Source organism: Panthera pardus, unplaced genomic scaffold, assembly GCF_024362965.1.
Source record: "Panthera pardus isolate Hobbes unplaced genomic scaffold, ASM2436296v1 HiC_scaffold_10, whole genome shotgun sequence".
NCBI lineage: Eukaryota > Metazoa > Chordata > Mammalia > Carnivora > Felidae > Panthera > Panthera pardus.
In genome coordinates, this window is record NW_026526655.1 from 102943617 (window position 1) to 102970755 (window position 27139).

Here is a 27139-nt window from a genome sequence, read left to right on the forward strand (position 1 = left end):
TTGAATATTTTGGTGCGTATATTTGTAAGGAATATTGGTCTGTAGTTTTGTGGGGTTTTTTTCCCTTTGATATCTTTGTCTTGTTTGGTGGGAACAGTACTAGCCTCAGAGAATGAGTTGGAAAGTCTTCCCTCCTATTTCTGGGAAGGTCTTATGAAGGGTTGGTGTTAATTCTTCTTTTAGCATTTGGTAGAATTCACCAGCAAAGCTGTCTTGGTCCTGGGCTTTTCTTTGTGGGAAGTTTTTTGATTATTGACTAATCTCTTTATTTGTTATAGGTGTATTCAGATTTGCTACTTGTTTCTGGAGGCAGTTTTTAAATCAAGCCACTTTATTTTTTTAAAGCTTATTTATTTATTTTGAGAGAGAGAGTGCACGGGCACACGTGAGCCAGGGAGAGGCAGAGGAAGGGGTGGAAAGAGAGAATCCCAAGCAGGCTCCACACTGTCATTTCGGAGCCTGATGCACATGGGCTTGAACCCACAAACCATGAGATCATGACCTGAGCCAAAACCAAGAGTTGGATGCTTAACCGACTAAGCCACCCATGCGCCCATAAACCGAGCCATTGTGGAGAGCTTTGGGGGACTTACTGGATGAGGGGATAGTATGTGAAAACCAGTTTTATTCTGGCATCCTAGGATTTATAGTTACTCTTGTTTTTGTTGACAGCAGAATATCGCCCCATCCTCTATTTTCACATCTAAACTTAATTTAGTGTCCTTTTACATAGTCCAGAGATGATCTGAAGCCTTGAATTATAATGATGAAATCTCTAGCTGCTTTACATAGAAAAATGTGCATGTATATATATTATATTTTGTGTACATATAAAGGTAATTAAGGTATTCCTGAGCCCCATCTATGGACTTTTATTTAGTAACCTTTTCTTTCACAAATAATCTGTAGTTTAAAGGAAATCTGATAATGGTATTAATTTGCATGTGTTTTCTTAAAGTCTTTATGATAATCATTAGTGTTTTTGAAAATCTATAATCTCTTCTATATTATTGATGACTCCACAGATTTTTGTGGTACTATTTATTGATAAAGGATCAGGGTCATACACTCTGGTTTCTCTTCAGATCGTATAAATCTTTCCCCTTAAGGATCAGGGTCATAAAAATAACAGGATGTGTGAAAAGTTGCCGAATGACAGCAGAACTCCCAATGTTATAGTTTAAATAAATGATGTTATGGGGTAGTTTTCTTGTATAATAGAATATTCCAGTGTGGAAATAATATATCTTAAACCATGCAAGAAGGAATTCTTCTGATATTAAGTGGTTTTAGGTTGGTGCAGTAAGACTTGGCAAAACAGTTGAGGAATTAACTGTACCAATTTGCCAGAGAGCATGTATGATTTATTTTGAAGGAACAGTTTTCAATCTTAAAATCAAATGTCTACTGAGATCAAACAGGAGAACAAAAGAAGGGAAGCAAGTTGGAGTATATCTTAAAAGACACAGGAGTGTTATGTACTTTTAAGAACTATGTTTTTTCTCATTGTTTTTTTCCCTGAATCATGCTGCATGCTAGATATATTTTCATTTCCCATTAAAAAATTTTAAGGTTTTTTGGGTTTGTTTTATTTGTTTGTTTTTTTGATATTTATCCATTCTTGAGAGAGGATGTGAATTTATCCATTCTTGAGAGAGAGAGAATGTGAGCAGGATAGGGGCAGACACGCACGCACGCGTGCGCGCGCACACACACACTCTCTCTGTCTCTGTCCCTCATTCTCTCTCTCACTCTCTCAATCTGAAGCAGTCTCCAGGCTCTGAGCTGTCAGCCCGGACCCGATGCGGGGCTCAAACTCAAGAACCAAACTGTGAGATCATGACCTGAGCTGAAGTCAGATGCTTAACTGACTGAACCACCTAAGCGCCCTTCAAGCTTCATATTTAGAGCTTAGAATTTTAATTGGTCTATCAAGTTTTTAAAGAAGAACTAGTTACCTAGATTGTAGACAACTCTGTCATGTTTCAGAAAAGAGAAACAAAGGTAGCATTTCTCCTTTACTTGGAAAAGAAGGAAAAAGAACTTTAACAAGTCAGTAGTAATTATTTTTTTGCTTTTTAAAAATACTGATTTGATAGCTTGTATTGGTTCTATGTATATTGTTTAAACTTCCCTTATTCTCTGTGTAAAACTCTTTAATTATCAGCACACAGTATTCAGCAGTCTATTAAAAGTATAATTAATACATTATGATCAGGTGGAGTTTAATTTTCAGAAATGCAAGGACGATTCATTATCAGTTGATACAATTTGTCATATATGTTTTTTCATGCATTGTCTCCTGCCTTTGTTTTCACAGGATTGTCCTTTCTTGCTCACTTGATATCAGGCTTGGCTATGTGATTTGCCTTTGGCAGTGGAGTCTGAGTTGATGTGATGTTTGCCAATTCTGAACAGTTTCACTAACCATTTATGCTGTTATTGCTTCGTCATATACTTAAATGTATACTTAAATATACATTCAAAAAAAGATTGAAACTGAAATCTTTACCACAAAGAAAATAAAGTAACTTGATTAGTTGAAGTGTATGGCATTTAAAGACAACACTGAATGGAAATGGAGATGTTAGATCCAAAGCTGAAGGCTAGAAAACACATAATTATCTAGCGGAACATAGAGTAAATGTTTTACAAGTGCACACCTGGAGGCTGCAACAGTCGGTTACCTTGATAGCAAATCCAAGATCACTGAGTTAAGGGAAGAGGCAATTCTTATTCTAGTTTTAGAATTCAGCTTTCAGGTACTGTGGGCACAGTGTGTGAGGTTTGTTTGTCTTTGCTCACCCTCACTTATCTGAGGTTGTACAGATAATAGGTCTAGAATTCTTATCAAGTGGTTTTTTTGGTGGCCTGTTAAGCCCCTTCTTTGTAGCCCCATAATACCTTGAATAAACCCAATGGACTTTGGCCTGTATAGAATTGACCTTCTGTCTATCTGTGTAGCTCCATCCAAGCTTTAGAAGGTGTACCTTTTTCCATTTCTAGGTGTTTAGTGGATGTGTGTTACAACCCGTATAGGCAGCATCTATAGAAGACAGACCTGGTGATTACTCAGTGGCTCTGCTTTTTTTTTTTTTTTTTTAATTTTTTAAAGTTTGTTTATTTTGAGAGAGATAGAGACAGCTTGAGGAGGGGAGGGACAGAGAGAGGGAGAGAGAGAATCCCAAGCAGGCTCTGCATTGTCAGCACAGAGCCTGACGCGGGGCTCGAACTCACAAAACTGTGAGATCATGGCCTGACCTGAAACTGAGAGTCAGATGCTTAACTGAGCCATCTAGGGGCCCCAGTTCTGCTCTCTTTCTTTGCAGATATTTGATTATTTACATTGGCAACAATAACAATAACAACAACTCTAGATTAGTAGAGGAATGATAGAAACATTTCTTTTAAACACATGGTGTTAATTTGCATATTATTGCCAGTGCTATTTAATTTCATAATAGAAGTGCCAGCAATTATAGTTACAGAAGTTGTAAAGGCTGGAAAGGAGGAGGTAAAACTAACACTGTTGGCAGATGATTGGATTGGATATCAACTGAGAACTTAACACAAACAATAGGATTCAATAAAGTAGTGGGGAGTGAAAAATATATAGAAATAAGTAGCATATATGTTAAATATATGTATATTGTAACATGCACATAGATACCCTTGTATTTGTTAAATAAGGAGGAACAGTAAAAAGTGTGTTTCCAAAATAGATTATGTACTCTGTCCCTGGAGAGTAAATATAAAACCTGCCTCACTCAACTTATATTCCCACTATGAGTTTACTTTTAAGAATTTTAAAAGAGCATACTAATAATACACAGGCACAGTGGGAAATCTATTTTAATGCCTCATCTAAGTCTTCATTTGAAATGTGTTACAATGAATATAGATTAAATTGAAGTGTTTTCAGTTAGATTACAGCAGTGCAGTGTATTGGTTCTCCGTTTTTATAGCATAGTTTTTAAACTTTTTGTTGTTTACAATGTTAAAATTTTCAAAGATGTAAAAGATCTGTATGCTGAAAACTATAGAAAACTTATGAAGGAAATTGAAGAAGACACAAAGAAATGGAAAAACATTGCATGCTCATGGATTGGAAGAACAAATATTGTTAAAATGTCAATACTACCCCAAAATGTTAAAATTTCCTTTAAAACAACCCTTTAATTCAGAGCATAGGCCTCTACTCCTGAGAGGAGAAATATTTTCTGCAGATGTAGTTGTTTTGAAAGATGGTTAACACATCTCTGTTTTCAACTCTTTGCTCTTTGAGCAAAAGTAGTAGGGCATTTCTTTAATAGAGCTGTGTAGGTGGTTAGAAGTCAGGAATCACTTATTTGAAAAGCTGTTTACAGACTGTTTGGCTGAAGGGCTGGGATGAGGGTGTGTACATGTTAGTGTTTTGGAAGCTCCCTAGGTGATTCTTCTTTTGATTTGGTTATGTCTTTTGTGTTTGTGATTAAATATTATTTATGTTTTAAGATATACATAAGTAGATAATTTTTCTTTCATGCCCAGTTCAATAGGACGGAAAGAAATGTGGCTTCTCATATCCTTTGATGTCTACGTTTATCAACCAAATTTTAAAATTAGGAAATTAGGAGGGAGTTTGTTTGCTTTGTAAGGTATGATGGGGAAAGAGAACTCTTATTAGTTTCACACTAAGCATCCAAGAATCTATATCTGCATGCTCTCACCTTTATCATCTAATGTAATTTAAACTCAACTCCTAAAGACCCTGATTGAAGGAAAATCCTATCAGTGCCTATCTCTGAGCTCTGAATTTTCCAGTCCCTGGGCTTGGAATGTGGAGGAGATGAAAGAAAACAGACTTGAGAATATACAAGCATGAACTCAGACCTTCCCCCGAATAACGTCACCCAGAACTCCCCAGCTCCTAAATTTCACTTTAAAATGTGCTTGATGCATTATCTGAGTTTGGGTTATCCTAAGGGAGAGCAGACATATGTAGGTAAAGAAGGGACTAAAATATCTGCTTGGAAGAAAACTCTGATCCTTAATCTCACTGGGATGATTTTATATTTAATGTGCTTCTTAGAATAGTAGGGTACAAATTAAAGATTAAAGGTGAATTTTTGAGACTAGCCCTAGATGTTCTTAAACAGGAAGAAATTTAAGTTATAATGATCTAAGAAAGAAAGACTGTAGATCTTGAAATATCACATGGTCTATCTTACGTTAGTGTTTATTTCTTTTACTCTTCAAAGTTCATTCTTTCAAAATTGATAGTCTGTTGGTTTTCAGTCCATTGTTAATGTTCTGTCTTTTTTTTTTTTTTTTAACCAACACACATAAACAGTTGTTTTGTTTTGTTTTGTTTTGTTTTCCCTTTTCCCCCTCCTTCCCTCTTTGAAGAAACTCTGGATGGGGTCAGAAACCAATAACATCTTGTTGTGTGCAGGGGCGGTGCATGTGGTGATAGAAATTGGGTAAATGGGCTGGTGGGCTATTGTAGGAGGTGGAGGGACTATGGACCATATGCCTATTAATACTACCCCAAAATTAAGCCATATAAATATATTACTTATATAAAATATTAAAATAAGGGGTCCATGAGAGTTTTAAGTAGTATGTGCTCATTGTAGAATAAGTTTAAAATAGAGGAAGGCATAAAAAAGAAAAACTATCACCAGCAGTATCTGTCACTTAGAGATAACATTTTTACTGTTTTGTTTTAGATTATCTCAGTCCAAAAGAAAAGTGCATGTTTTTATATACAAACTTGTACATTTTGATAAAACACTTGTGTGTATCCTACACCTTTAAAAGGTGTAACCTACCTTTTAAAATTCAGCAGTATATTGTAAGTAATTTTCCAGATCCTTAAGTATTTGCTTTCCTTGTTTTTAATGGCTGCATCATGTTGCATCATACTGAAATACTTTAACCAGTTCACTGTTGTTGAATATATATATTGTCTTAACTTTCTCATATAATTGCTTATAAATAAATCTGCACACATCCATCGCTATTTCTAGGTATAGAATTGTTGGGTCAAAGACAATTATTTTTAAAGCATTGTTAAATTGCCTCCTGGAAGAGTTGTGCTCATTTACGCTCATGGTGTAGGAGTCTCCCTAACCATAGGCACATAAGACAACCCAGGTGACCAGCCAGACTACCTGTTAATTCATTGCAGTAGAGTAGATAAAACCTGAAGATAAGGCAACTCCCAGATTCATGTTGTGGGAAGAAGACAGTCTGGGGTATAAAAACTAATTTTATCTTTTACCTAGTATGTCATTGGCATCAGGCTCTAGTAGGTATTAGCATAATTAAGTTTCAGATTATTAGATATTGAGTTGCTGACATTGGCCATGATGGATGGACTTTTTTGCTGTACTAGGTTGAAGTCTTTTCTGCTAAAAGATTGAATTGTGTTCTGTCTACTGGCCGGCCTAGGATTCAGTTGGAGGGATGTATAAAACTGAAGAGGTGCTACATTGAAATATGCTTATAGGGGCGCCTGGGTGGCGCGGTCGGTTAAGCGTCCGACTTCAGCCAGGTCACGATCTCGCGGTCCGTGAGTTCGAGCCCCGCGTCAGGCTCTGGGCTGATGGCTCGGAGCCTGGAGCCTGTTTCCGATTCTGTGTCTCCCTCTCTCTCTGCCCCTCTCCCGTTCATGCTCTGTCTCTCTCTGTCCCAAAAATGAATAAAAAACGTTGAAAAAAAAATTAAAAAAAAAAATGGATATCCACCTGAATTCAGTAAAAGATGAAAGATGGCTGGGTACTTGGCTGGCTCAATAGGTAGAACATGCAACTCTTAATCTTGGCTCCAGGTTGTGAGTTCGAGCACCACATTGGGTATAGAGAGTACTTAAAAAATAAAATCTTAAAGAAAGGATGAGAGATGGCTGACTAAGTAGCATATACACTTGGAATCTAGAGAAAATATTGCACAGTACTTAATTGCCTTTTGAACTGTTTACTGAACATCTTATTTCAATGTGCAGAGGTACTTTGCTCGCCCACTGGTAGCTTTGTGAATTTCACTTTTGGATCTTGGGGGAGAATGGAGAGAAGAGGCTAGGCAAATAATTGGCAAGAAAAGCAAACGGTTACAAGGCTGTTAACAATGCAGCCTTGTTTACCCACTTTGCCTGTCTGGGTTTCTGAAACTGGATTCCTTAGCTCTGTGAACTAGTTAGTACAAGAGCACTCCTTTCGTTTTTTGGGTGCTTGGAATTGTAAGCATGTTGGAGAGAACACAGGCTTGTATATCTTAGTTGGATGAGTGCATCCCGTCACTGTTAGGACATGGTGGTGTAAAGGGATTAATAGTGAGAAGTGAGCTGGGACTGGTTTATGTGTGGAAGCCTCTGGAATTGCTTCTTAAGTCTGTTTGTGTTACGGGCATTTCAGAGTAGGGAGGTTACAGAAATCAAAAGCCTATTACTTTTGAAACCAGAAGTCTACTAGTCACAGTTTTAACATTTTTTATTTATAAAGCAAAGGAACAAAAAAGACTACTTCATTTAATAGGTGGGGTTAGTTATGAGAAAGATCTAATTTTATTTTGCAGGCTCTTTCAAAGAGTACTACTTCTGAGTAGTATCTGTTTCGTAAAATTTAAATGACACTGTTATTTCCTCTCACTTTTGGTTGCGATCTGTTAATAAATATTACGTTTTTATTACAAGAATGAACCAGACACTGGAGTATGAGGATACTTTTCTTCTCATTTTAACAATTTTGAAAGAGTCATTTTTTTTTGGAAACAGGAAAACTAAGGGCAGAATTTAAAATATCATCCTTGTTACTGTGAGAGAGGAGAGGAAATGTTTTAAGAAGTAGTATATCTGGTCTTAGGTCTTTTTTTGCTTGTGTGTCATAAGCTTGCTGTAGATGTTGGGACAGATAATCCTCCCCCCATTTTCATCCTCACTTTTGTTTTTCATATTTCTTTCTGGTTATCAACAAAAACATGATGAAAATTAACTTTTAATGAAAATGTTGAGTTCTATCATCTGCATAACATCTGATTTTTGTTTTTTATTTTCAGCACTGGTTAGATGGTACAAAGAGCATCAAAAAGCAAGTAAAAAGTAAGTGTTGAAAAAATTGTGAACAAAAAGTAAATTATATATTAGAAGCTCTGATTCCTAATAAATCATGTTTCAGATGAATTTCTTAGCATCTCTACTTTAAAGATAATTTCAATTTGATATACTGACCTACCCCCTTAGTTCTAGAGGGTTAATAGTAATCTAGATTCAAGTGCTTTATAGTTTATTTCCTGGTGAAAGGCTTGTATCTTGCAAGGAGATTGAGTTCTCATGCGATGCTTAACTTTTATTTAGTAATTGTGTTGGAATTTTCCTGCTTGGCATCTGTCCTGCTCTGTAAAATGTTTTGAGACTTTAAAGCTGTAACTTTTAAAATTTAAAAATAATGAAATGAAACAATTGACATAAAATGTCAGTTTTATTCCTAGTAATAGGGAAAAATACCAGTGTTCACTCGTAATCCAGCTTGTTCTTTGTGGTAGTAGAGATTTCAGAGCACCTCAACTTTTTTGTCTTTACAAAATAATGGGACCTCTGAGAATTTACAAGTTAGTGAACTAGGTGAAGTGAATTGAAAGTGTGGGGGGAATTTGCAGTGAGCGGTTAATAACCCAGGCATTCCTTAGTCTTTTAAGAAATATAGTGTGGCAGGTTTTTTAGGGCTGTTAGATTGCACAGTCAAGACTTTTATTTGATGCATTTATCCCTAAACTGTTAGAATTAATCTAGAGCTATCTATTTTTGGGAGGACAGCTAATTGTAATGGTACTATATGATGGTTGGTACATTTTAAAAAACCTACTGATTATCTTTTTGTGTTAGGTGTACTTAAAGCCTTTAATTTAAAGGCTTTAATGAAGCCATACAATATTTCGATGTGTGAAATATTACCACAAAGCCTGTTACCTTTTCTCCCTACTTCAAGTAGATTATTTTTGACAAATTTACTGACTGGAAAATTACAGTTTGAATAGTTACATTAAAAAAAATTAAAGTTTTTTTTTTTTTTTTTTTTTTTTTTTAAACAGTTGGTTCACCCTATTGTCTGCATCTTCGAGTTAAGTTTTATTCCTCAGAACCAAATAATCTTCGTGAAGAGCTAACCCGGTAAGACTACTCTCCAGGAGTTGTACAGGGGTACAAGTACAAGTTGTACAGGGGTAAAGTAGTTTTGGTCAGCTAGCTAAAGGTGTTGGAAGATTGTCTTTATAATTCTTTACAGTTTATAGACCACTAATGAAATGGATCTCTTACCCTTGGTAATAAGACCTGTCAGACAATAGAATTTCATTTTGGGACAGTGTTTTTAAGTGTAGAATTTTTCCCTTTATCAGTTTTCAAAATAAAGAGTTGGTTCCCTAGCATTCTTTAAGGTAACTACTGAGTTCCTTTTTTTTTTTTTTTTTTTAAAATTTTTTTTTAACGTTTATTTATTTTTGAGACAGAGAGAGACAGAGCATGAACGGGGGAGGGGCAGAGAGAGAGGGAGACACAGAATCCGAAGCAGTCTCCAGGCTCTGAGCCATCAGCCCAGGGCCTGACGCGGGGCTCGAACTCATGGACCGTGAGATCGTGACCTGAGCTGAAGTCGGACGCTTAACCGACTGAGCCACCCAGGCGCCCCCTGAGTTCCTTTTTTAAATTATCATCAACTCATGGATTTTACTTATTTATGTATGTATGTATGTTTAGTTTTGGGAGTGAGTGTGAGCAGGGGAAGGGCAAAGAGAGAGGGACAGGATTTGAAGCGGGCTCCGTGCCGACAGCAGTGAGCCCGATGCGAGTCTTGAATTCACTAATCATGACCTGAGCTGAAGTCAGATGCTTGGCTGACAGAGCCACACAGGTGCTCCTCAACTCATGGATTTTAAACAAGATTGATGTGTTTGAATATGTTGCCATATTATATTTATTCATGTTATGTTTGTTGGTGTTCAAAATGATCTCTCTTTGGCCACTGGGAGTTTATTCATGTTGGCTCCTAATATTCTTTACCTATTGAAATGCCGCTCACTGACTGATGAAAAATAATAAATCCTGATTTGGTTTGAATAGTTTTAAACAAACTTTAAGCAGGTTATATACAATTATTTCTATTTTGTCCTGCCTCCTTCATATTTATTCATTGATTATACGTGGTAAATGCATGATTCATTCACACATACTATTTATTAAGTAAAAATTGAGTTGCTGAGTCCCTTTAGAAGGGTTTTCTTCTCTTGCACCCCCTACCAGCGAGATTATAGCTAATCTCCATAGTTACATATATGCCTGTGTCCTTTCACATCCCAGGTGGTTTGTGTTGTGAGAGTAATGTAAACTTAGATCACAGAGCTCATTCTCCATAATTTGCTTAAAACCTTTAATCTTAAGGTGGTTGTACTGTACTCAGTTATCTTATGGACATGCTGCCATCCTCCTGATGGTTTATTGGCCCCAATTTTTTTTCATATTTTTTTTCTTTTCTGGATTCTATTGCAGGTAAAATTCTGTAATTAAAAATGTTTCTTCTCACATTAGAAGGGTGGGATTATTTTTCATAGTAGATTATCCTGTTTAGTTAAATTTGTGCCTTTTATTTTTCTTAGGTATTTATTTGTTCTTCAGTTAAAACAAGATATTCTCAGTGGAAAGTGAGTATTAGTTATTTAAGGTAAACCACATTTTATTAAGTAGTTGAAAATGATTTTGAAAAATAAGTTCATAATTATGAAAAAGGAATGGTCAGCATAAAGTAGGTATTATTTGCACTTATCTTAAAATGAACCTTGGGAAGTTGACTTGTCTAACAAATTTGTGTTTCGGTCTCAGATTAGAGTGTCCCTTTGATACAGCAGTTCAGCTGGCAGCTTATAATCTGCAAGGTAAGCAATTCTTATGTTGACTGTTAAGAATAAAGCATAATTCTTTTTTGTGTGTTTTTAGTTAAGAATTTCAAAAGATTCAAAATGATGGATAAGAAAAGTAACACCACTGTTAACTTGTATCAATATCCAACCTTATTACTTTACTTTGTTTAAAGAACATGGCCTTCTTTTTCTTCCCTTTCACTTCATTTGCTCCCCTTCTATCTGTAACTTCTTTTCAAGCAAAATTGCTGGTGACTTGATAATTCAATAAATATTATAAGGGGACTCTCAGCTTTTTTTTTTTAACTTGAAAAGAATGCAGGGATATAAGAGATTTTTGCAGTTGTATTTTTGCTTTCTTTAGTTTGATTCTTTTTTTTTTTAAGTCTTGTTTATTTTGAGGGGGAGAGAGAGAGCATGAGAGTGAGTGAGGGAGGGACAAAGAGAGCGAGAAAGAGAGAAACTCAAGCAGGCTCCTCACTGTCAGTGCACAGCCCAACTCAGGCTCGATGTCAAGAAGTAGGAGATCATTACGTGAGCTAAAAATCAAGAGTCGGATGCTTAACCGACTGAGCCACCCAGGCAGTCCTCTTTAGTTTTATTCTTAAAAATGAATCCATGAAAGAAATACTTAGAGCATATTTAAAAGTTCCTGATCGTTAAAGTATTTTCCAATAAATTAAATTAATGAAAAAACTTTTAATTTTGTACTTTATTGTACTGACGAAATACTGTTAAGTTTAGGTATTTTTTTCTGAAAAATTGACATTTTAAGAAAACTGTAATTTTGGTCCTCATTCAGAAAATGGAAAGAAATCTGTTCTATTGGAGTATCTAGACGCTTAACCATCTGAGTGTATCTTGGACGCTTAACCATCTGAGCCACCCAGGCACCCCTAAATGTTTATTGTTTGATTCATGCATTGTGGCTCTGTTTTGTTATCTCTTAACCCTCCTTATCACATTTTTTTTCCTAAGTAAAAGTTCTTTCCTACTTTCTCCTTCATCCACAGCACCATTATTTGCATGATTCCGCCACACTTCTTGTCATGTTGTGCATCTCTGTGTCCCGTGTCTAATATTTTGCCAAATCCGAAGTCTTAAGGTCCTTAGAATAAATTTGCTGAAGTACAGTCCATCTTCATAAAATGAGCTCTGTGTTTCTTGTTTATGATTTTATATTTTATCAGAATAATTTTTGTTACTAGCTTTTCTCATACTCTCAATTCAGTTTTTCCTTGACATTTTAATATATATCCTGAACAACACTAGGTAGAAGATTTGGTTTGGTGCTTCTTTTTAAATTTTTTTTTTTTAACGTTTATTTATTTTTGAGACAGAGAGAGACAGAGCATGAACGGGGGAGGGGCAGAGAGAGAGGGAGACACAGAATCGGAAGCAGGCTCCAGGCTCTGAGCCATCGGCCCAGAGCCCGACGCCGGGCTCGAACTCACGGACTGTGAGATCGTGACCTGAGCTGAAGTCGGACGCTTAACCGACTGAGCCACCCAGGCGCCCCATGGTTTGGTGCTTCTTAAAAATGTGACCTAAAACAGAAAAAAAAATACCCGTTATCCAGACAAAAGAGTAATTTCTTCAGCAACAAATTGGGCATGATAATATTTTCCAAGGTTGTTGAGAAAATAGATGACAATATATCTGTAATATGTCAAGTGTGTAGAGTCTGTATTCAATAAATAATGAGTTGTTACCATTTTTATTAGTATCTCAAGATCTCTGTATTTTTTTCTCTATACAACTGGATTTTTTTAATAAAAATGGAACTATTTTAATTTTTAAATGAGTAAGATGTTCTTTAAAAGGGAAAATGTCTAAAGTAAAGAAAATATTAGAATCATTTTCCCTTCTTCCCCAAACCTATATTTCAGAGCTAACCATAGATGGGCACATGATTATTTGTGCCCTGCCTAAGTGTTTTCCTACTGCTTCCCTTCCCCAGATACTTTTTACTAATATTTTTTTCAGTTATTTCTTTAGGATTATCTATTTACAATTCCAGGAGGATGGAGCCTGTATCTTGTAGTGGTGTATGATGTCATGTTCTCTGCATATTAGATTTTTTTTTTTTTTAATATTTATTTTTGAGAGAAAGAGTGCAAGCTGGGGAGGGGCAGAGAGAGAGAGAGGGAGACACAGAATCTGAAGCAGGCTCCGGTCTCCGAGCTGTCAGCATAGAGCCTCACGTGGGGCTCAAACCCACAAATCATGAGATTGTGACCTGAGCTGAAGTCAGATGCTTAACCGACTGAGTCATCCAGGTGCCCCTCTGCATATTGGATTCTTAATAGATGCTGGCTAAATGTTTTTTTTAAAGGTTGCTAAATATTTTTGTTTATTCATTATAAGGTCAAAAGGTGTTTCTCTAAGGAAGTCTACAAAGAGGTTTTCAAAAGCTAAACATTATAAGATATGAAATAAATGAACAGAAACACATATATTTGAAAATATACCACCAACCACAAGTATATCATTGTGCGTATAGATGTTGGTTGACACGTTGTAAGTCTAAGCTAGATTTATTTTGGGGAATGATCTGGGTGTTATGAATTACTATAGTTTAAGAAAGAACGTTTCTAATCTTAGCAGTTTTTATTAATGAATTCTGAAGAAAGATTCAGCAGGAAATAAACTTAATTAACAAAATATAACTTTGTGCAACTTATGTTTGTAGCTGAACTTGGTGACTATGATCTTGCTGAGCATAGTCCTGAACTTGTGTCTGAGTTCAGGTTTGTGCCCATTCAGACTGAAGAGATGGAGCTGGCTATTTTTGAGAAATGGAAGGAATACAGGTACTTGGCTTTGCCCACACTTTTCTTTAACATCACTGCAGTGATTTTGTATGTTTTCTTCTATTACCGTCCTTGGTATAGAATTTACATTTATTATTATTAAAAATTACTATTTTTTAAATTTCAGAGGTCAGACACCAGCACAAGCTGAAACCAATTATCTGAATAAAGCCAAATGGTTAGAAATGTATGGGGTTGATATGCATGTGGTCAAGGTAAGAACTGTGTTGTGATGATTTTTAAAAAGTTTATTCCTTCAAGATTGAAGGTAATTATGACATTTTTCAAAATTAAGGAGGGCATGGAGATGGTATAGTATAGCACTGGGTACTTTGGATGTGTTATAAAGGTTGAGATTAAATATGAAAATCTCACATAAAGTTACAGTATAAGAAAGAAGAGAAACAACCAAAATCTCCAAAAAGGTGTATCTGTGTTTTTAAGGTGTTACTATGTTTTTTAGATTTTTAAACCACTTTTTATTCTTATTAAGTGTAATATTCATGTAACATTCATGTCATCTGGCATCACATAAGCTGAGTAGGCTATTTAAAAATTAAAATAATTCAGGAAGCAAAGTTGGAAATTTATAGCTTGAGAAGACTTTGATAAGCTGTAATACAGCTTGTATAATGATTTAACATATTTCTAGTTTAAAAAGTTAAAATTTTCCAGAAAGACAGTTTTTTTAAAGTTTGTTTATTTATTTATTTTGAGAGAGAGCTAGTGTGTGTGAGTGCACGTGTGTGGGGGAGGGGCAGCAAGAGAGGGAGAGAGAATCTCAAGCAGGCTCTGTGCTGTCAGCGCAGAACCGAACACGGGGCTTGATCTCCTAAACCATGAGATCATGACCTGAGCCAAAGTCAAGAGTCAGACGTTCAACTCACTGAGCCACCCAGGCGCCCCTAGAAAGGTAGTCTTTTTAAAAATGGTGATTTAAGTGGTGAATAGAATATAGGCAGAATCTGCAAAGAGCTTTCTTTGTTGTGGAAGTACACCTGTGTATTTTCATTGATGACCTACCTTAAGACTATGGTGTTAGCCAAAGCATAAGAGACTCTTAAAAACTGAGAACAAACTGAGGGTTGATGGGGGGAGGGAGGGAGGGGGGGTGGGTGATGGGTATTGAGGAGGGCACCTTTTGGGATGAGCACTGGGTGTTGTATGGAAACCAATTTGACAATAAATTTCATATATTGAAGAAAAAAAAAGACTATGGTGTTAACGGTGAACTAAATGTATGCATGAATTTTCCTGAGAATGTTATTTTGGATATTTCTATTTGTTGAAAACATTTTGCATATTAATAGTAGCCTGTATATAGTTAATACAATTCAATGTGAAAATAAACTTTTGTGTGAAAATGTGATATCTGTCTTATGCAAATAAAGTTAACATGTTTTGCTTTCCTTAAATTAGGCTAGAGATGGAAATGACTATAGCTTGGGACTGACCCCAACAGGAGTCCTTGTTTTTGAAGGAGAGACCAAAATTGGCCTATTTTTTTGGTAAGTAGAGTTAATATTACAGATACTTACAGGTTTTTTTTGTTGTTGTTGTTTTTTTTTAATGAGTAAAAACATTTCTTTCAAGTTAATACATAAAATAGAGTTTGGAGATCAAATAATTCTGAAAAGATAATAAAAATCACCTGTCTCCTGTCATACTCCTTAGCCCTTCTTAGTCCCATCCCCCAGGGGTAATTTTTAAAACTCTTCCATCCATTTTTTCATTAGTTTCAAGGTATGTCAATATACATCTCTTGATACATATTTTTTATTTCTACATGTATTAAATGTTCACATGGACACTCTCATGTCGTATAGTTATTACATCACTACTTTTAGGACTTCTTGTTCCACAGTCATATTACCCCATATTCCCTGGTGTGTAAGAGGAAAATATTTACCCCTCCTTTTAAGCTGTGCTTCTCTTTTTAGGTCCCAACTTAACTCATAGTTTAAAATTGTATTTGCATTTCCTATCAAGGAATAGATTTTACTTGGATTTCGTAGCCATAGTAAAGTTCTTCACATCTTGCCTGGTTTGTTCTAAAAGTAGAAAATCAGGAAATAGTGTTCATATTGTTATCCCTGTATCTGAAATGGTGGAGAACTTCCCACTGTACTGGTGTTATATACATGAGTTAAAGGGCCTCTATGTTGTTTACTTCTTCACAGCATGCCAGGATGGTTAGCTCAAAGCCCACCAGCACCAAACTCAATTTCTTATATATCCAGTTACTTTAAATATAGCCCAATAAGTTTATTTTTAATCATTTAGAGCCTTCCTGCTTTGCATGTCCCCCTATAAACTGTATCTGCCATCAGCTGGTCAGAGATATGACAAATCCTGTAGCTATAAAAGACACCAAACCACTACTGCCCTTCGGAACTCTCTGACCTAGAGACTTCCCGCTTGCTGCTGAATGCCATTGCATAGAAACCCAAACCCCCTCTCTGATTCCCTTCTCTCCTACAAGTTCCCTTGCTGTCTCCCCTGCTTTGGGGGTAGCTTTGTGCAGCCACCTCTGGAGGATCTCCTGTTGTCAAGGGCTTCCTTTTCATGCAACCCTGTCCAAACACCTGTCAGTAAAGTTTGTTGTACAATAGAGCTAGGTCATGATCCTTTCTTTCTGATCAGTCTGGAAATACTTGAACTCACAACTGGAATTACATTTTCTTTCTGTATAGGTTTTTGTTTTTCCTGGAGTTTTTGGCTTCCCCCTCAGTTTCTTACATCCCACACAGTGCTTTAAATTACCTGCCTTTGACTTATCCTTACGTTCTTTCAGATCCTCAGGGTTGCATTAAATGATTTTTCTGTTCCCGTTGAAATTGTCTGCTCTCCAGGCTGCTCTACAGCTTTTGTCTGTTTTTTCAGCTAGGATCCTGTATCTTCGTCCCATATTTTCCTTCCTTTTGTTTTTTCTGATCTATATCCTCAGGTAACTAACTGCCTAAGAAAAGCAGGGTGTAGGAGATAAATTGTTTGAATCCTTGGATGCCTTAAAATGGTTTATTCTTCTCTTATGCTTTCTTGGTAATTGGGCTGAGAATAGAATTTTAGGTTTGAAAATTATTTTCCCTCAAAAAGTTGAAGATAGATTTCATTTATTTTGGAATTCAGGTATCCATGCTAGGGACTTTCTGAGAGACTTGAGTGGAATACCTTCACAGTTGTCCCTTGATAGGTGAAGGAGCTTTGGGGCATTTATTCATCCAGTCTTTGAGTGTTAATTCTCTGACACTTCCAGCTTGCCCTGTGGGCAGATGGAACATACTTCATGGCCAGAGAATGCTGTAGCTGGAGAGTTGAAGAAAGCATCTTTTGTATCACTTCTTAAGGTTGTTGTGAGGATCTGTTGAATTAATACGTATAGTACACTTAGAAGGTTACCTGACACTTGATAGGCTTTATGTAAGTATTTGTTACACTTAAGTGCTAGTTCTTCCCCTCCTGCTCCACCTATTGTGCTTAGTTACTTACTATTTTAGTACAACTCTTGTAAAAAAGTTATGTTTTACAATTGTATTTTGTATAAGTTATATTTAAAAATTAGAGAGAATGAGAGTTTCATTGTTTTGACATTCACAGTTTGCAGAAGTGCAAAGTTCACATGTGGTAGGTTGTTGAGGATTTCAGTACAGGTGGGTGATAGAGTTGGAAAAGGGGCCATAAAGTGAGGTTTAAAAAACCTTTTTTCTTTTTTTTTTTAAAGAGGTACTTCTTCAAACAAATTGATACAGAAAATAAAGTTGCAGGTCTTAATCAAAAATTTGTTTTCATTTATGCCTTTTAGAAAACCTTTATTGTCTGTCTGTATCCAGTTCCTATGCTGCTGCTCTACACTAGGCCTGGGGAATCTCTTGTACCATAGCTGGGAACCTATAAAATATTAAATGGATTTCTTCATTTTCTTTTTTTTTGTAACATTTTTACTGTCTGATATTTGTGCAGCGTCAGTTTTGTTAGAGATCCTGCTTTTGAAATGTTTTTTTTCTGTTATCCTAAATATTTTTTTAGATTAGAGGCTTTGTTGGTGGGCAGTACAGGTAAAGAGAGTAAACACCCTCTTAATCAATTTACAGTTCAGCTGTTAGATGATTGATATACTGGAAATAACAGCAAAAATTTTAATTTAGAGGACATTTATTTGAAATCTGGCTTTTGTTCTAATATTGTTATAGGCCCAAGATAACCAGGTTGGATTTTAAGAAGAATAAATTAACCCTGGTGGTTGTAGAAGATGATGATCAGGTAGGAATTGTATTGCATTATTTATTTAACAATGATGTTATGTGGTAACTCAAGTCTAATTTTTCTTTTCTTTTCTTTTTTTTTTTTTTTTTTTTTTGAGAGAGAGGGAGAATGTGCATGCAAGCTGGAGAGGGGCAGAGAGAGAGAGGGATAGAGAGAGAGTCCCAGGCAGGCTCCATGCCCAGCACAGAGCCCAATGCCAGGCTTGATCTCACAACCATGAGGTCATGGCCTGAGCCGAAATAAAGAGTTGGACACTTAACTGACTGAGCCGCCCAGACACTCCTATTATTCTTTTATAAGGGTTTCCAAACTCATATTCTTTAATAAAATCTTCTCAATTAAGGCTTACTTTTTTTTTTTTTTTTTTCCGGTTAACTGTAGTTCCCGATTGATAAACACAACATGAATGTGTCTCAGATGCATTATGCTAGGTGAAAAAAGCCAGACTCAGAAAATTATGACTTGTATGATTTCATTTATATGATGATCTGGGGAGGGCAATTCTATAATAATGGAACAGATCACTGTTTGGGATTAGGGAGAATGAGGAGGCTTGACTACAAAGAAACAGCAAAGGGAATTTAGGGGAATGAGATAACTTTTCTATAACCAGATTTTGGTGGTAGTTCCTAGACTCCATGCCATTTATCATAACTCACAGAATCATGAATGAACTAAAAAAAAATAATAACTTTATTCCTTGCAAAGAAATAAATTGAAACACATATATACATATAGATGGATATAGATAAAAGCAAGTTCAGCAATTGCATGCACAATGATGTGTGAGAAGGACTACTTAGCAAAACCTAAAAGAAGATTTGGAAAATTAGACGAAACAGTGATATTACTAAGTTTTATTACTAAGACAATGCAAAGGATTGCCCTTTCACCCAGCTTAGAAGGAAATTATAGAGGCAACAGACCATTTTAAAAAGAAATCTATTGAGGGGGCACCTGGGTGGTTCAGTCAGTTAAGCATCTGACTTTGGCTCAGATCATGATCTCATACATAGCTCATGAGTTTGAGCCTCACGTTGGGCTCTGTGCTGACAGCTCAGAGCCTGGAGCCTGCTTTGGATTCTCCCCCTCTCTCTGCCTCTTCCCTGCTCATGCTTTGTCTTTCTCTCTCTCTCAAAAATAAACATTAAAAAAAAAATTAAAAAAAAAAGAAATCTATTGGGGTGCCTGGGTGCATTGGTTAAGTGTCTGACTTTAGCTCAGGTCATGACCTCATGGTTTGTGAGTTCAAGCCCTGTGTCGAGCTCTGTGCCGACAGCTCAGAACCTGGAGGCTGCTTCGGATTCTGTATCTCCTTCTCTCTCTCTGCCCCTCCCCCACTTGCACTCTGTTGTCTCTGTCTCTCTCTCGAAAATAAACATTAAAAAAAATTAAATCTGATGGCACAGAGGATGATCATTGCATCATCAACAAATGAGTTAACAATGAGTCAGAAGCTGCAGATTTCGTATGTAAAAACTTATTTTACGATTTTCCTTTTTATGTAAGCACATATGTGATTGCATGATATTTGTATCGAAATCCAAAGGCATTTTTTCAGGAAGAATAAAATACAATTCTTTGTGATAAGGAAATATGGTCATAATTTAATTGGTGACACTTGTTCTTACTTGGGCCATAAAATGCACATTTTACAATTGATGGCATTTTAAATTAGATCTTATATAGTATTACCTTCTTGGATATCTTTTTGAAGGTATTTTACACACACACATGTGCAAATATGTGTATCTGTTCTTTTTTATACAGAAGTTACCATGCCTTTAGACTGTGTACTAACCCTTTTTAAACTTTACATTATAACTTTTGGAATATTTTCCATATCTGTATGTAGAATGCTTCTTTGTTCTTAAATTAAAAAGCAAACTAAACTGCATAGTATTCTGTGTGGATGTACCCTAAATTATTTAATACATTCTCAACATTTATTCACTATATATGCATGAATTTGTACATCGGCAAATATCTGTAGGATAGTTTCCTGGAGGTGGATTTGCTGGTTCAAATGGTTATGTGCACTTGTCCTAGATAACAGAGATCCTATGAAGGATCAAACCTGTTTCTTCAGAGGGAGTTGTCACATTTTAATCTGAAAGGTAAAAAATGGAATTTCACTGTAGGTTTAATTTGTATTTCTGTTTTTATGGGTGATATTGAACATCTTTTCATATATTTTGTTATTTATATTTCCTTTTCTCCAAACTCTCTATTCATACCCTTTGCCCATTTTGTCATTGGGCCTTTTTTCTTACTGGTTTGTTTTGCCCTTTTTCATAGAAATTGTAAATACTGTATCTAATAGTTGTTCATCTTTTAATGTTATTTATTGTGATTTTTGCCACATGCTTTAAAAAAATTTAAATAGGCAAATTCATCAGTCTTTCATGGATTATGGAAGGGTTTTTCCTCCTTTGAGGTTATATGTTTCTCCATGGTTTTTTCTATGTGTATTTTTTGTTCGTCAATTTCACTGAAGTATAATATACATTCAGATAAGTGCAAAAACAAGTGGGCAGCTTGTTGGATTTCCACGAACACCTATATGACCAGCACCCAGTTGGGGACATAGAATACTACTAGAATTATACACTCTTGTGCCTCCCACCAGGTATAGTCCTCCAAAGGTTTTTTCTTGTTCTTCTGACTTTACCACCATACACTGGTTTTTGTTTATATCTTAAACTCAATCTGAATGAAACCTGACTGTTCTCTTTGTGTCTGACTTCTCTTTATTTATATTTGTGAGCCTTCTCCCTCTTGCAGCTGGTTGCTATAGTAGGCTCGTTCTTACTGTTACATAGTATTGCTTTTTTTAAAAAAAACGTTTATTTATCATTGAGAGACAGAAAGAGATAGAGCATGAGCATGGGAGGGGCAGAGAGAGGAGGAGACACAGAATCTGAAGCAGGTTCCAGGCTCTGAGCTGTCAAAACAGAGCCCAGCGGGGCTCGAACCCACAAACCGTGAGACCATGACCTGAGCCAAAGTTGGACACCCAACCGACTGAGCCACCCAGGCACCCCAGTAATATTCCTTTTTACGTATAGATTGCACTTATTTATCCATCCTGTTGTTGATGGACTGTTGAGTTTAGTTTTCACTATTAAAAGTGCTGCTCTGAAGACTAGGGTATGCATGTGTTTGGTTTTAGTGGATACTGCCAAACTGTTTTCAAAAGTGTTGATACACATTTGCATTCCCACCTACAATGTAAGAGAGTTCCATTTGTTCTTTTTTGGCTAATGTTTGGTATTTTTCCTTGTAGCCATTCTGTTCATAGAATGGTTTTGTGGTTTTCACTTGCATTCCCCTGATCACTATTTGTTTAGTGCTTATTTATAAATTTATTTAATATTTAAGTATTCTCTTTTATGAAGTGGCTGTTCAAGTCTTTTGCTTATTTTTCTCTTGGGTCATGTGCTCTTTTTCCTCATTGAAGTTCTTATGTATTGTGGACATCAGTTCTTTGCAGATCTGTGTGTTGTAAGTATCTTCTTCTTGGCTTGCCTTGATTCCTTTAATAGTATGTTTTGGGTAGAGTGTTTCAATTTTAATGTAATAGAGTTTATAACTATTTTCCTTTGTGGTCAGTACTTTCTGTGTCTTCAAATTTAGGAATCTTTGCCTATATCAAGGTCATGAAATAACTACATATAGATAGTCATTTTAAAATATAGTTTAATTTGTAAAATATTTGAAGTGTACTGCAGAGTTGTATCAGAAAACCTGATACCCATTTTACTCATCTAGAGTAACATTTTTGGGATAACCATAACGGTGTATTCAGAGATATCTGGGTGGCTCATTTGGTTAAGCGTCTGACTCTTGATTTCAGCTCAGGTCATGATTTCATGGTTTGTTAGTTTGAGCCCGCATCAGGGTTCTTTCTCTCCCTCTCTCTCTCTGCCCCTCCCCTGCGCGCGCGCGCTCTCTCTCTCTCTCTCTCTGCCCCTTCCCCACTCGTGCTCTTTCTAAAAATAAATAAACTTAAAAAAAAACAACTGTGTTCAGTACAGTGAGGTATAATCCTCTAGCTAGCCATCATTCTTGAGGGTGTCATTCTCATACTTCCTTTTTCCAAATATAAATACATCATAATACATGGTGGAATTGTTTTTGAAATTTACAGAAATCATATATATATATATTTGGCAGTTTACTTAGTTTACCTAAATAGGTGTAGCCATGTAGATATCAGTTCATTCATTTTAACCTATATATGGTATTTTATAATGTGAATAAACAATTGTGCATTTATTCATTCTTTTATTCATTTATCTTTTTTTTAATTTATTAAAAATTTTTTTTTAATGTTTATTTTGAGAGAGAAAAAGACAGAGTGTGAGCAGGGGAGGGGCAGAGACAGAATGAGACACAGAACCTGAAGCAGGCTCCAGGCTCTGAGCTGTCAGCACAGAGCCCAACGTGGGGCTCGAACTCACAGACCTTGAGATCATGACCTGAGCTGAAGTTGGACACTTAACCGACTGAGCCACCCAGGCACCCCTCATTTATCTTTTTGTATCATTTTTAATGTTATTTACTGATAATTTGTTTTGGACATTTAGTGTTTTATTGCAATACTTACTATTATAAATGAGATTGTGAAGAAAATCTTTGGATATACATTTTGGTGTTAAGAAAATCTTTCTCCCTAAACAGATGGTAAAGCTTAATTGTTACCACCAGGTCCTGGAGCACAAATAGTTAGGTTCTGATTTCCTCTTTGTGACCTTGGGCTTTATTTCTTGAGCTTCAATTCCCTATCTATGAAATGGAGCTAATGATAATATCTGTTCATTGAGTTAATCCATGTGAAATCCTTAAAAAGTGGCTATGAATGTTAATTATTATTTGGATTCCCAGGAATATGGTTACTGTGACAAAGAATGTGCACCATTTTTTTCTTTTTTTTTTTTCTTTTTAACATTTTTATTTATTTTTGAGAGACAGAAACAGAAGCAAGAGCGGGGGAGGAGTAGAGAGAGAGGGAGACACAGAATCTGAAGCAGGCTCCAGGCTCTGAGTTGTCAGCACAGAGCCCGACACGAGGCTTGAACCCACCAACTGTCAAATCATGACCTGAGCCGAAGTCGAATGCCTAACTGACTGAGCCACCCAGGTGCCCCAAGAATATGCACCTTTTTAAGTCTGTTGATATATATTGCCACATCTTGTATGATCCTTTCCATGATAATTATATATTTATCCAAAGTATGGCAAATAAAGCCTTATTTTTATGTTTCTCTAAGAAATGAGATCATGTAAGTAGAGATGACCCTCTTAGGAATAATTTTATATTGGCTGTGAAAGTGGACAGCTTGATTTCAACTCTGCCTTTTTATGTAGGTAGCTATAGAGAATGTCTTAGTTTCCGGGAGCAAACTAGATGCTTTATTATTCTGTTCTTGGTATTGCTGTGATTGTATTTATAGCTGAGTAACAAGGGACAGAAAGGACTGTTTAACCTAATAATTACCTCTCTTTACATCCTTTTTTTTTTTTTCCAGGGCAAAGAGCAGGAGCATACATTTGTCTTTAGATTGGATCATCCAAAAGCGTGCAAACATTTATGGAAATGTGCTGTGGAACATCATGCCTTCTTTCGCCTCCGAGGCCCAGTCCAAAAGAGTTCTCATCGATCAGGATTTATTCGACTAGGATCACGATTTAGATATAGGTGAATGTCAATATCTGCTTTCATAATTTTCATATGAAAGAATATCTGTTCTTTCATAAAGCAAAAAGTTTAGGTTGACCTCTCATTTTACAGATGTAGAAACCAAGGCATAGAAACAAAGTGGTTTCCAATGTTTTCCACTGGCCAGATTAAAAGACAAAGTAGTATTGTTATTGGTTGTAATTTCATTTTTCTTAAAGTTTATTTTTATTTATTTTGAGAGCTACAGAGAGCAAACAGGGGAGGGACAGAGAGGGGGAGAGACAGAATCCCAAGCAGGCTCCATGCTGACAGCGTGGTTGTAGTTTCTTGAATAGCCAATGAAACATTGTAATGATATAATAGATTCTGTATCCCTCTTGACATTTACTTTATATATTAATCATCCATTTAAATTCATATAATAAGAGTTTTTAAAGAGTCTCCATCCATTAGCTGAATACCATATAGAAAAAAGGTATTGTGCGCTGAGTGGGAAATGCATCTGAGTAACATTTCTGGTCCTTTATAAAAATGAAGTTATTTTTATAGACTCCTTGTGTGTTGGTCATAAATTAGAAATGTTTTGGTTTACCTGAGAGTAGATCATTAGGAGTTTTCATCATGTCATGAGAGTCACTGTGATTTAAAGTAGGAATGGATACTATTCCATATTGTTGATAGTTGATTGTGTGGGTGGGATTCATGTAAGTAGAGCTCTATTCTACCTATATTAAAAGTGAGGAGGCATTTTCTTAACAGAATTTAAATGCAAATCAAAGAGAATGGGAAATAGTTTTAAATATTTCTGGAAAATTATCTGAAAAATGTATCACAATTAGAATAAATAACAGAAAATCTTGAGTTAATTGCATATTTTGCATGAGGTAAATGAATAAGGAGGGGAAAAGAGTTGCATAAGAGTACAGATATTCCAAACTTACTCAGTATATTCTTAGTTATATGCATGTTTAAGAAAAAAAACAATATAATTTGTACGTTGCGTATTTCGCACAAGCCTAAAGAGTAGAAGCCTGATGTGGTAAAGACAGACATCAAGCCTGCTCGTAGTAGTTCCTTCAGGATGAAGCTCAGGCGGGTTCTTTTAAGAACAGTCTTAATATAGACTTTTTCTCATGTGTATCTGATTACTGTAGGCCTCAAATTCTCTTATTCTTGTTAATATGCCTCATTTATTTTAGTGGGAAAACGGAGTATCAGACCACAAAAACCAATAAAGCAAGAAGATCAACATCCTTTGAAAGAAGACCCAGCAAACGATATTCTCGACGAACTCTACAAATGAAAGGTGAGATGCAGTCCTGTTTCAAAGGACAGTTCTTCCTTGACAGTCCATTGTGTGCTGGTATTGTTTGCTTGAAAGGAAGTTATCTGAACCTTAAGCTTATTCCAGTCAACTAAAGTACCCTTGTTAATTAACTTCGGTTATGACAGAATCAATATAAGAAAATGGAAAAATTGCTTATGTTGTTGCTGAGATTAAACTTTGTGTTAATCCCAGTTGAGACACTATTTTGAATTTGTGTTCAGTTTTTGTTTGTGCTATTTTAGTTCTGTAGATTAACACCTTCCCTTCCCTTTTTGACTTCCTGATTTTTGCATTTGTAATAATCTCTCAGGGCGCCTGGTGGCTCAGTCAGTTAAGCATCTTTTTTTTGTTTGTTTGTTGTTTATTTATTTTGAGAGAGAGCACGCATACAAGGGAAGGACAGAGAGAGGGGGTGAGAATCCCAGGCCAGCTCTGTGCTGTCAGCGCACAGCCTGATGCTGGGCTCGACGCTGGGCTTGATTTCACAAACCCTGAGATCATGACCTGAGCTGAAATCAAGAGTCAGATGCTTAACTGACTGAGATAACCAGGCACCCCAAGCATCTGACTCTTGGTCTCAGTTCAGGTCTTGATCTGAGTCTTGTGTTCAAGCCTGAGTTGGGCTCGATGCTGGGTGTGGAGTTTACTTAAAAAAAAAAAAAAAAAAAAATCTCTCAAATGTCTTTAAGAACTTTAAAAAAAACCACTGGTTTACGATGAATACATTTTAAGTAAAAATTATGCCAAGGGGCATCTGGGTGGCTCAGTTGGTTGAGCGTCCAACTCTTTGATTTCAGCTCAGGTCATGATCTCATGTTTGTGGGTTTGATCCCCAAGTCCAGCTCTGGACCGGCAGTGCAGAACCTGCTTGAGATTCTCTCTTCTTTTCTTTCAGCCCCTCCCCCACTTGTGCACATGCACGTGCATGTGCTCCCTCTCTCTCTCTCTCTCTCTCTCTCTCTCTCTCTCTCTCTCTCAAAATAAACTTAAAAAATGTTATTTTGTATAACATTATAATAAGATTCTGTTAAATAGTGTTTAAATTTATTGTACATTTAATTTATGTAACAAAAAGCTTGATTTTAAACTAAAACTTGTGTTTGGTTTTGAGTCTGAGTTTGTATCAAAATACAGATTGAATTTTAAGTATATCTGATGTTAGGGTCATCCCAGTTGTCCAGTACCATGATCTGATGTTTGACTTAAAAAACGATTTATATTCATAAGTTTTGTGGCTATAAATCAAATAACATATAGCTATTAATGAGACCATTTTAGTTTGTGATGGTTTAAAACCCTGAGTTACCTCTCATGTTCTATTTTGTTGTGATATAACTCACTCTAGGAGGCTTGCAGGTGGTTCTGTTTTAAAAGAAGATGGTATTTATTTTATTGCTTTATTTTTAAAATGGAAATAATTGTCACTATTGATTTTAGTGATGTGAATCCTAGAACATTTTGTCAAAGGAAGGTTTTTAAATCTATAGTTGGGAAACATGGCTTGAAAAAACAGTCCTGGGTGCCTGTGTGATTAAGCATCTGACTCTTGGTTTCAGCTCGGGTCATGATCTCACAGTTCATGGGTTCAGGCCCTGAGTTGGGCTCCGCACTGATGGCGGGGAGCCTGTAGGGATTCTCTTTCTTGCTCTCTTTCTGCTCCGCTCCTGCTTACTCCCTCTCTCTCTCTCTCTCAAAATAAATAAACAAACCTAAAACAACCAGTCTAGATTTACTTTTATGAATAGTGAAGCAGCTTACCATATAAGAGGAAACTAATGGGATGTTTTCTTTTCTTTTTCTTTTTTTCCCCATGTCAGCAAGTACAGCAAAACCTGAAGAATTCAGGTGAGTAGTGTCTTACAACTTAGGAACATGTTTTAGAATTCATGTAGTTGCTGTCATTAATTAAACAAATACTTGTTGAAGACCTGTCAACGTATTAAGTTGTTCCTTAGCATTGGGAATATAGCAGGGAACAGATGTAATGCCAGATAAAATTGACAAAGAAAAATAAAGCAATTTAGAAATAAAGACTGGGTTGGGGGGTGGATATACTATTTATAATGAGAATGACCTACATTTGTTATTGGCCTGTGACTGAGGATATAAAGATGAATAAATTAGGATTCTTGCACACAGGGAGCTCAAAGAACAAAGTTTTAT

General features: G+C 36.1%; 1 protein-coding gene across 6 annotated transcripts in view; it reads left to right on the top strand.

Annotated features, from left to right (window-relative positions):
- EPB41L5 (erythrocyte membrane protein band 4.1 like 5) overlaps positions 1 to 27139 on the top strand; it is a 140963-nt gene that overhangs the window by 35129 nt on the left and 78695 nt on the right. For all 6 annotated transcript variants that reach the window (XM_019469374.2, XM_019469371.2, XM_019469372.2 and 3 more), the window contains exons 4-14: positions 8038 to 8080; positions 9070 to 9148; positions 10630 to 10674; positions 10853 to 10905; positions 13583 to 13703; positions 13831 to 13918; positions 15123 to 15211; positions 17894 to 17963; positions 23498 to 23667; positions 24849 to 24955; positions 26794 to 26821. In XM_019469374.2, coding sequence (XP_019324919.1) covers positions 8038 to 8080; positions 9070 to 9148; positions 10630 to 10674; positions 10853 to 10905; positions 13583 to 13703; positions 13831 to 13918; positions 15123 to 15211; positions 17894 to 17963; positions 23498 to 23667; positions 24849 to 24955; positions 26794 to 26821 — 893 coding nt within the window. The remainder of the gene's footprint in view (positions 1 to 8037; positions 8081 to 9069; positions 9149 to 10629; positions 10675 to 10852; positions 10906 to 13582; positions 13704 to 13830; positions 13919 to 15122; positions 15212 to 17893; positions 17964 to 23497; positions 23668 to 24848; positions 24956 to 26793; positions 26822 to 27139) is intronic.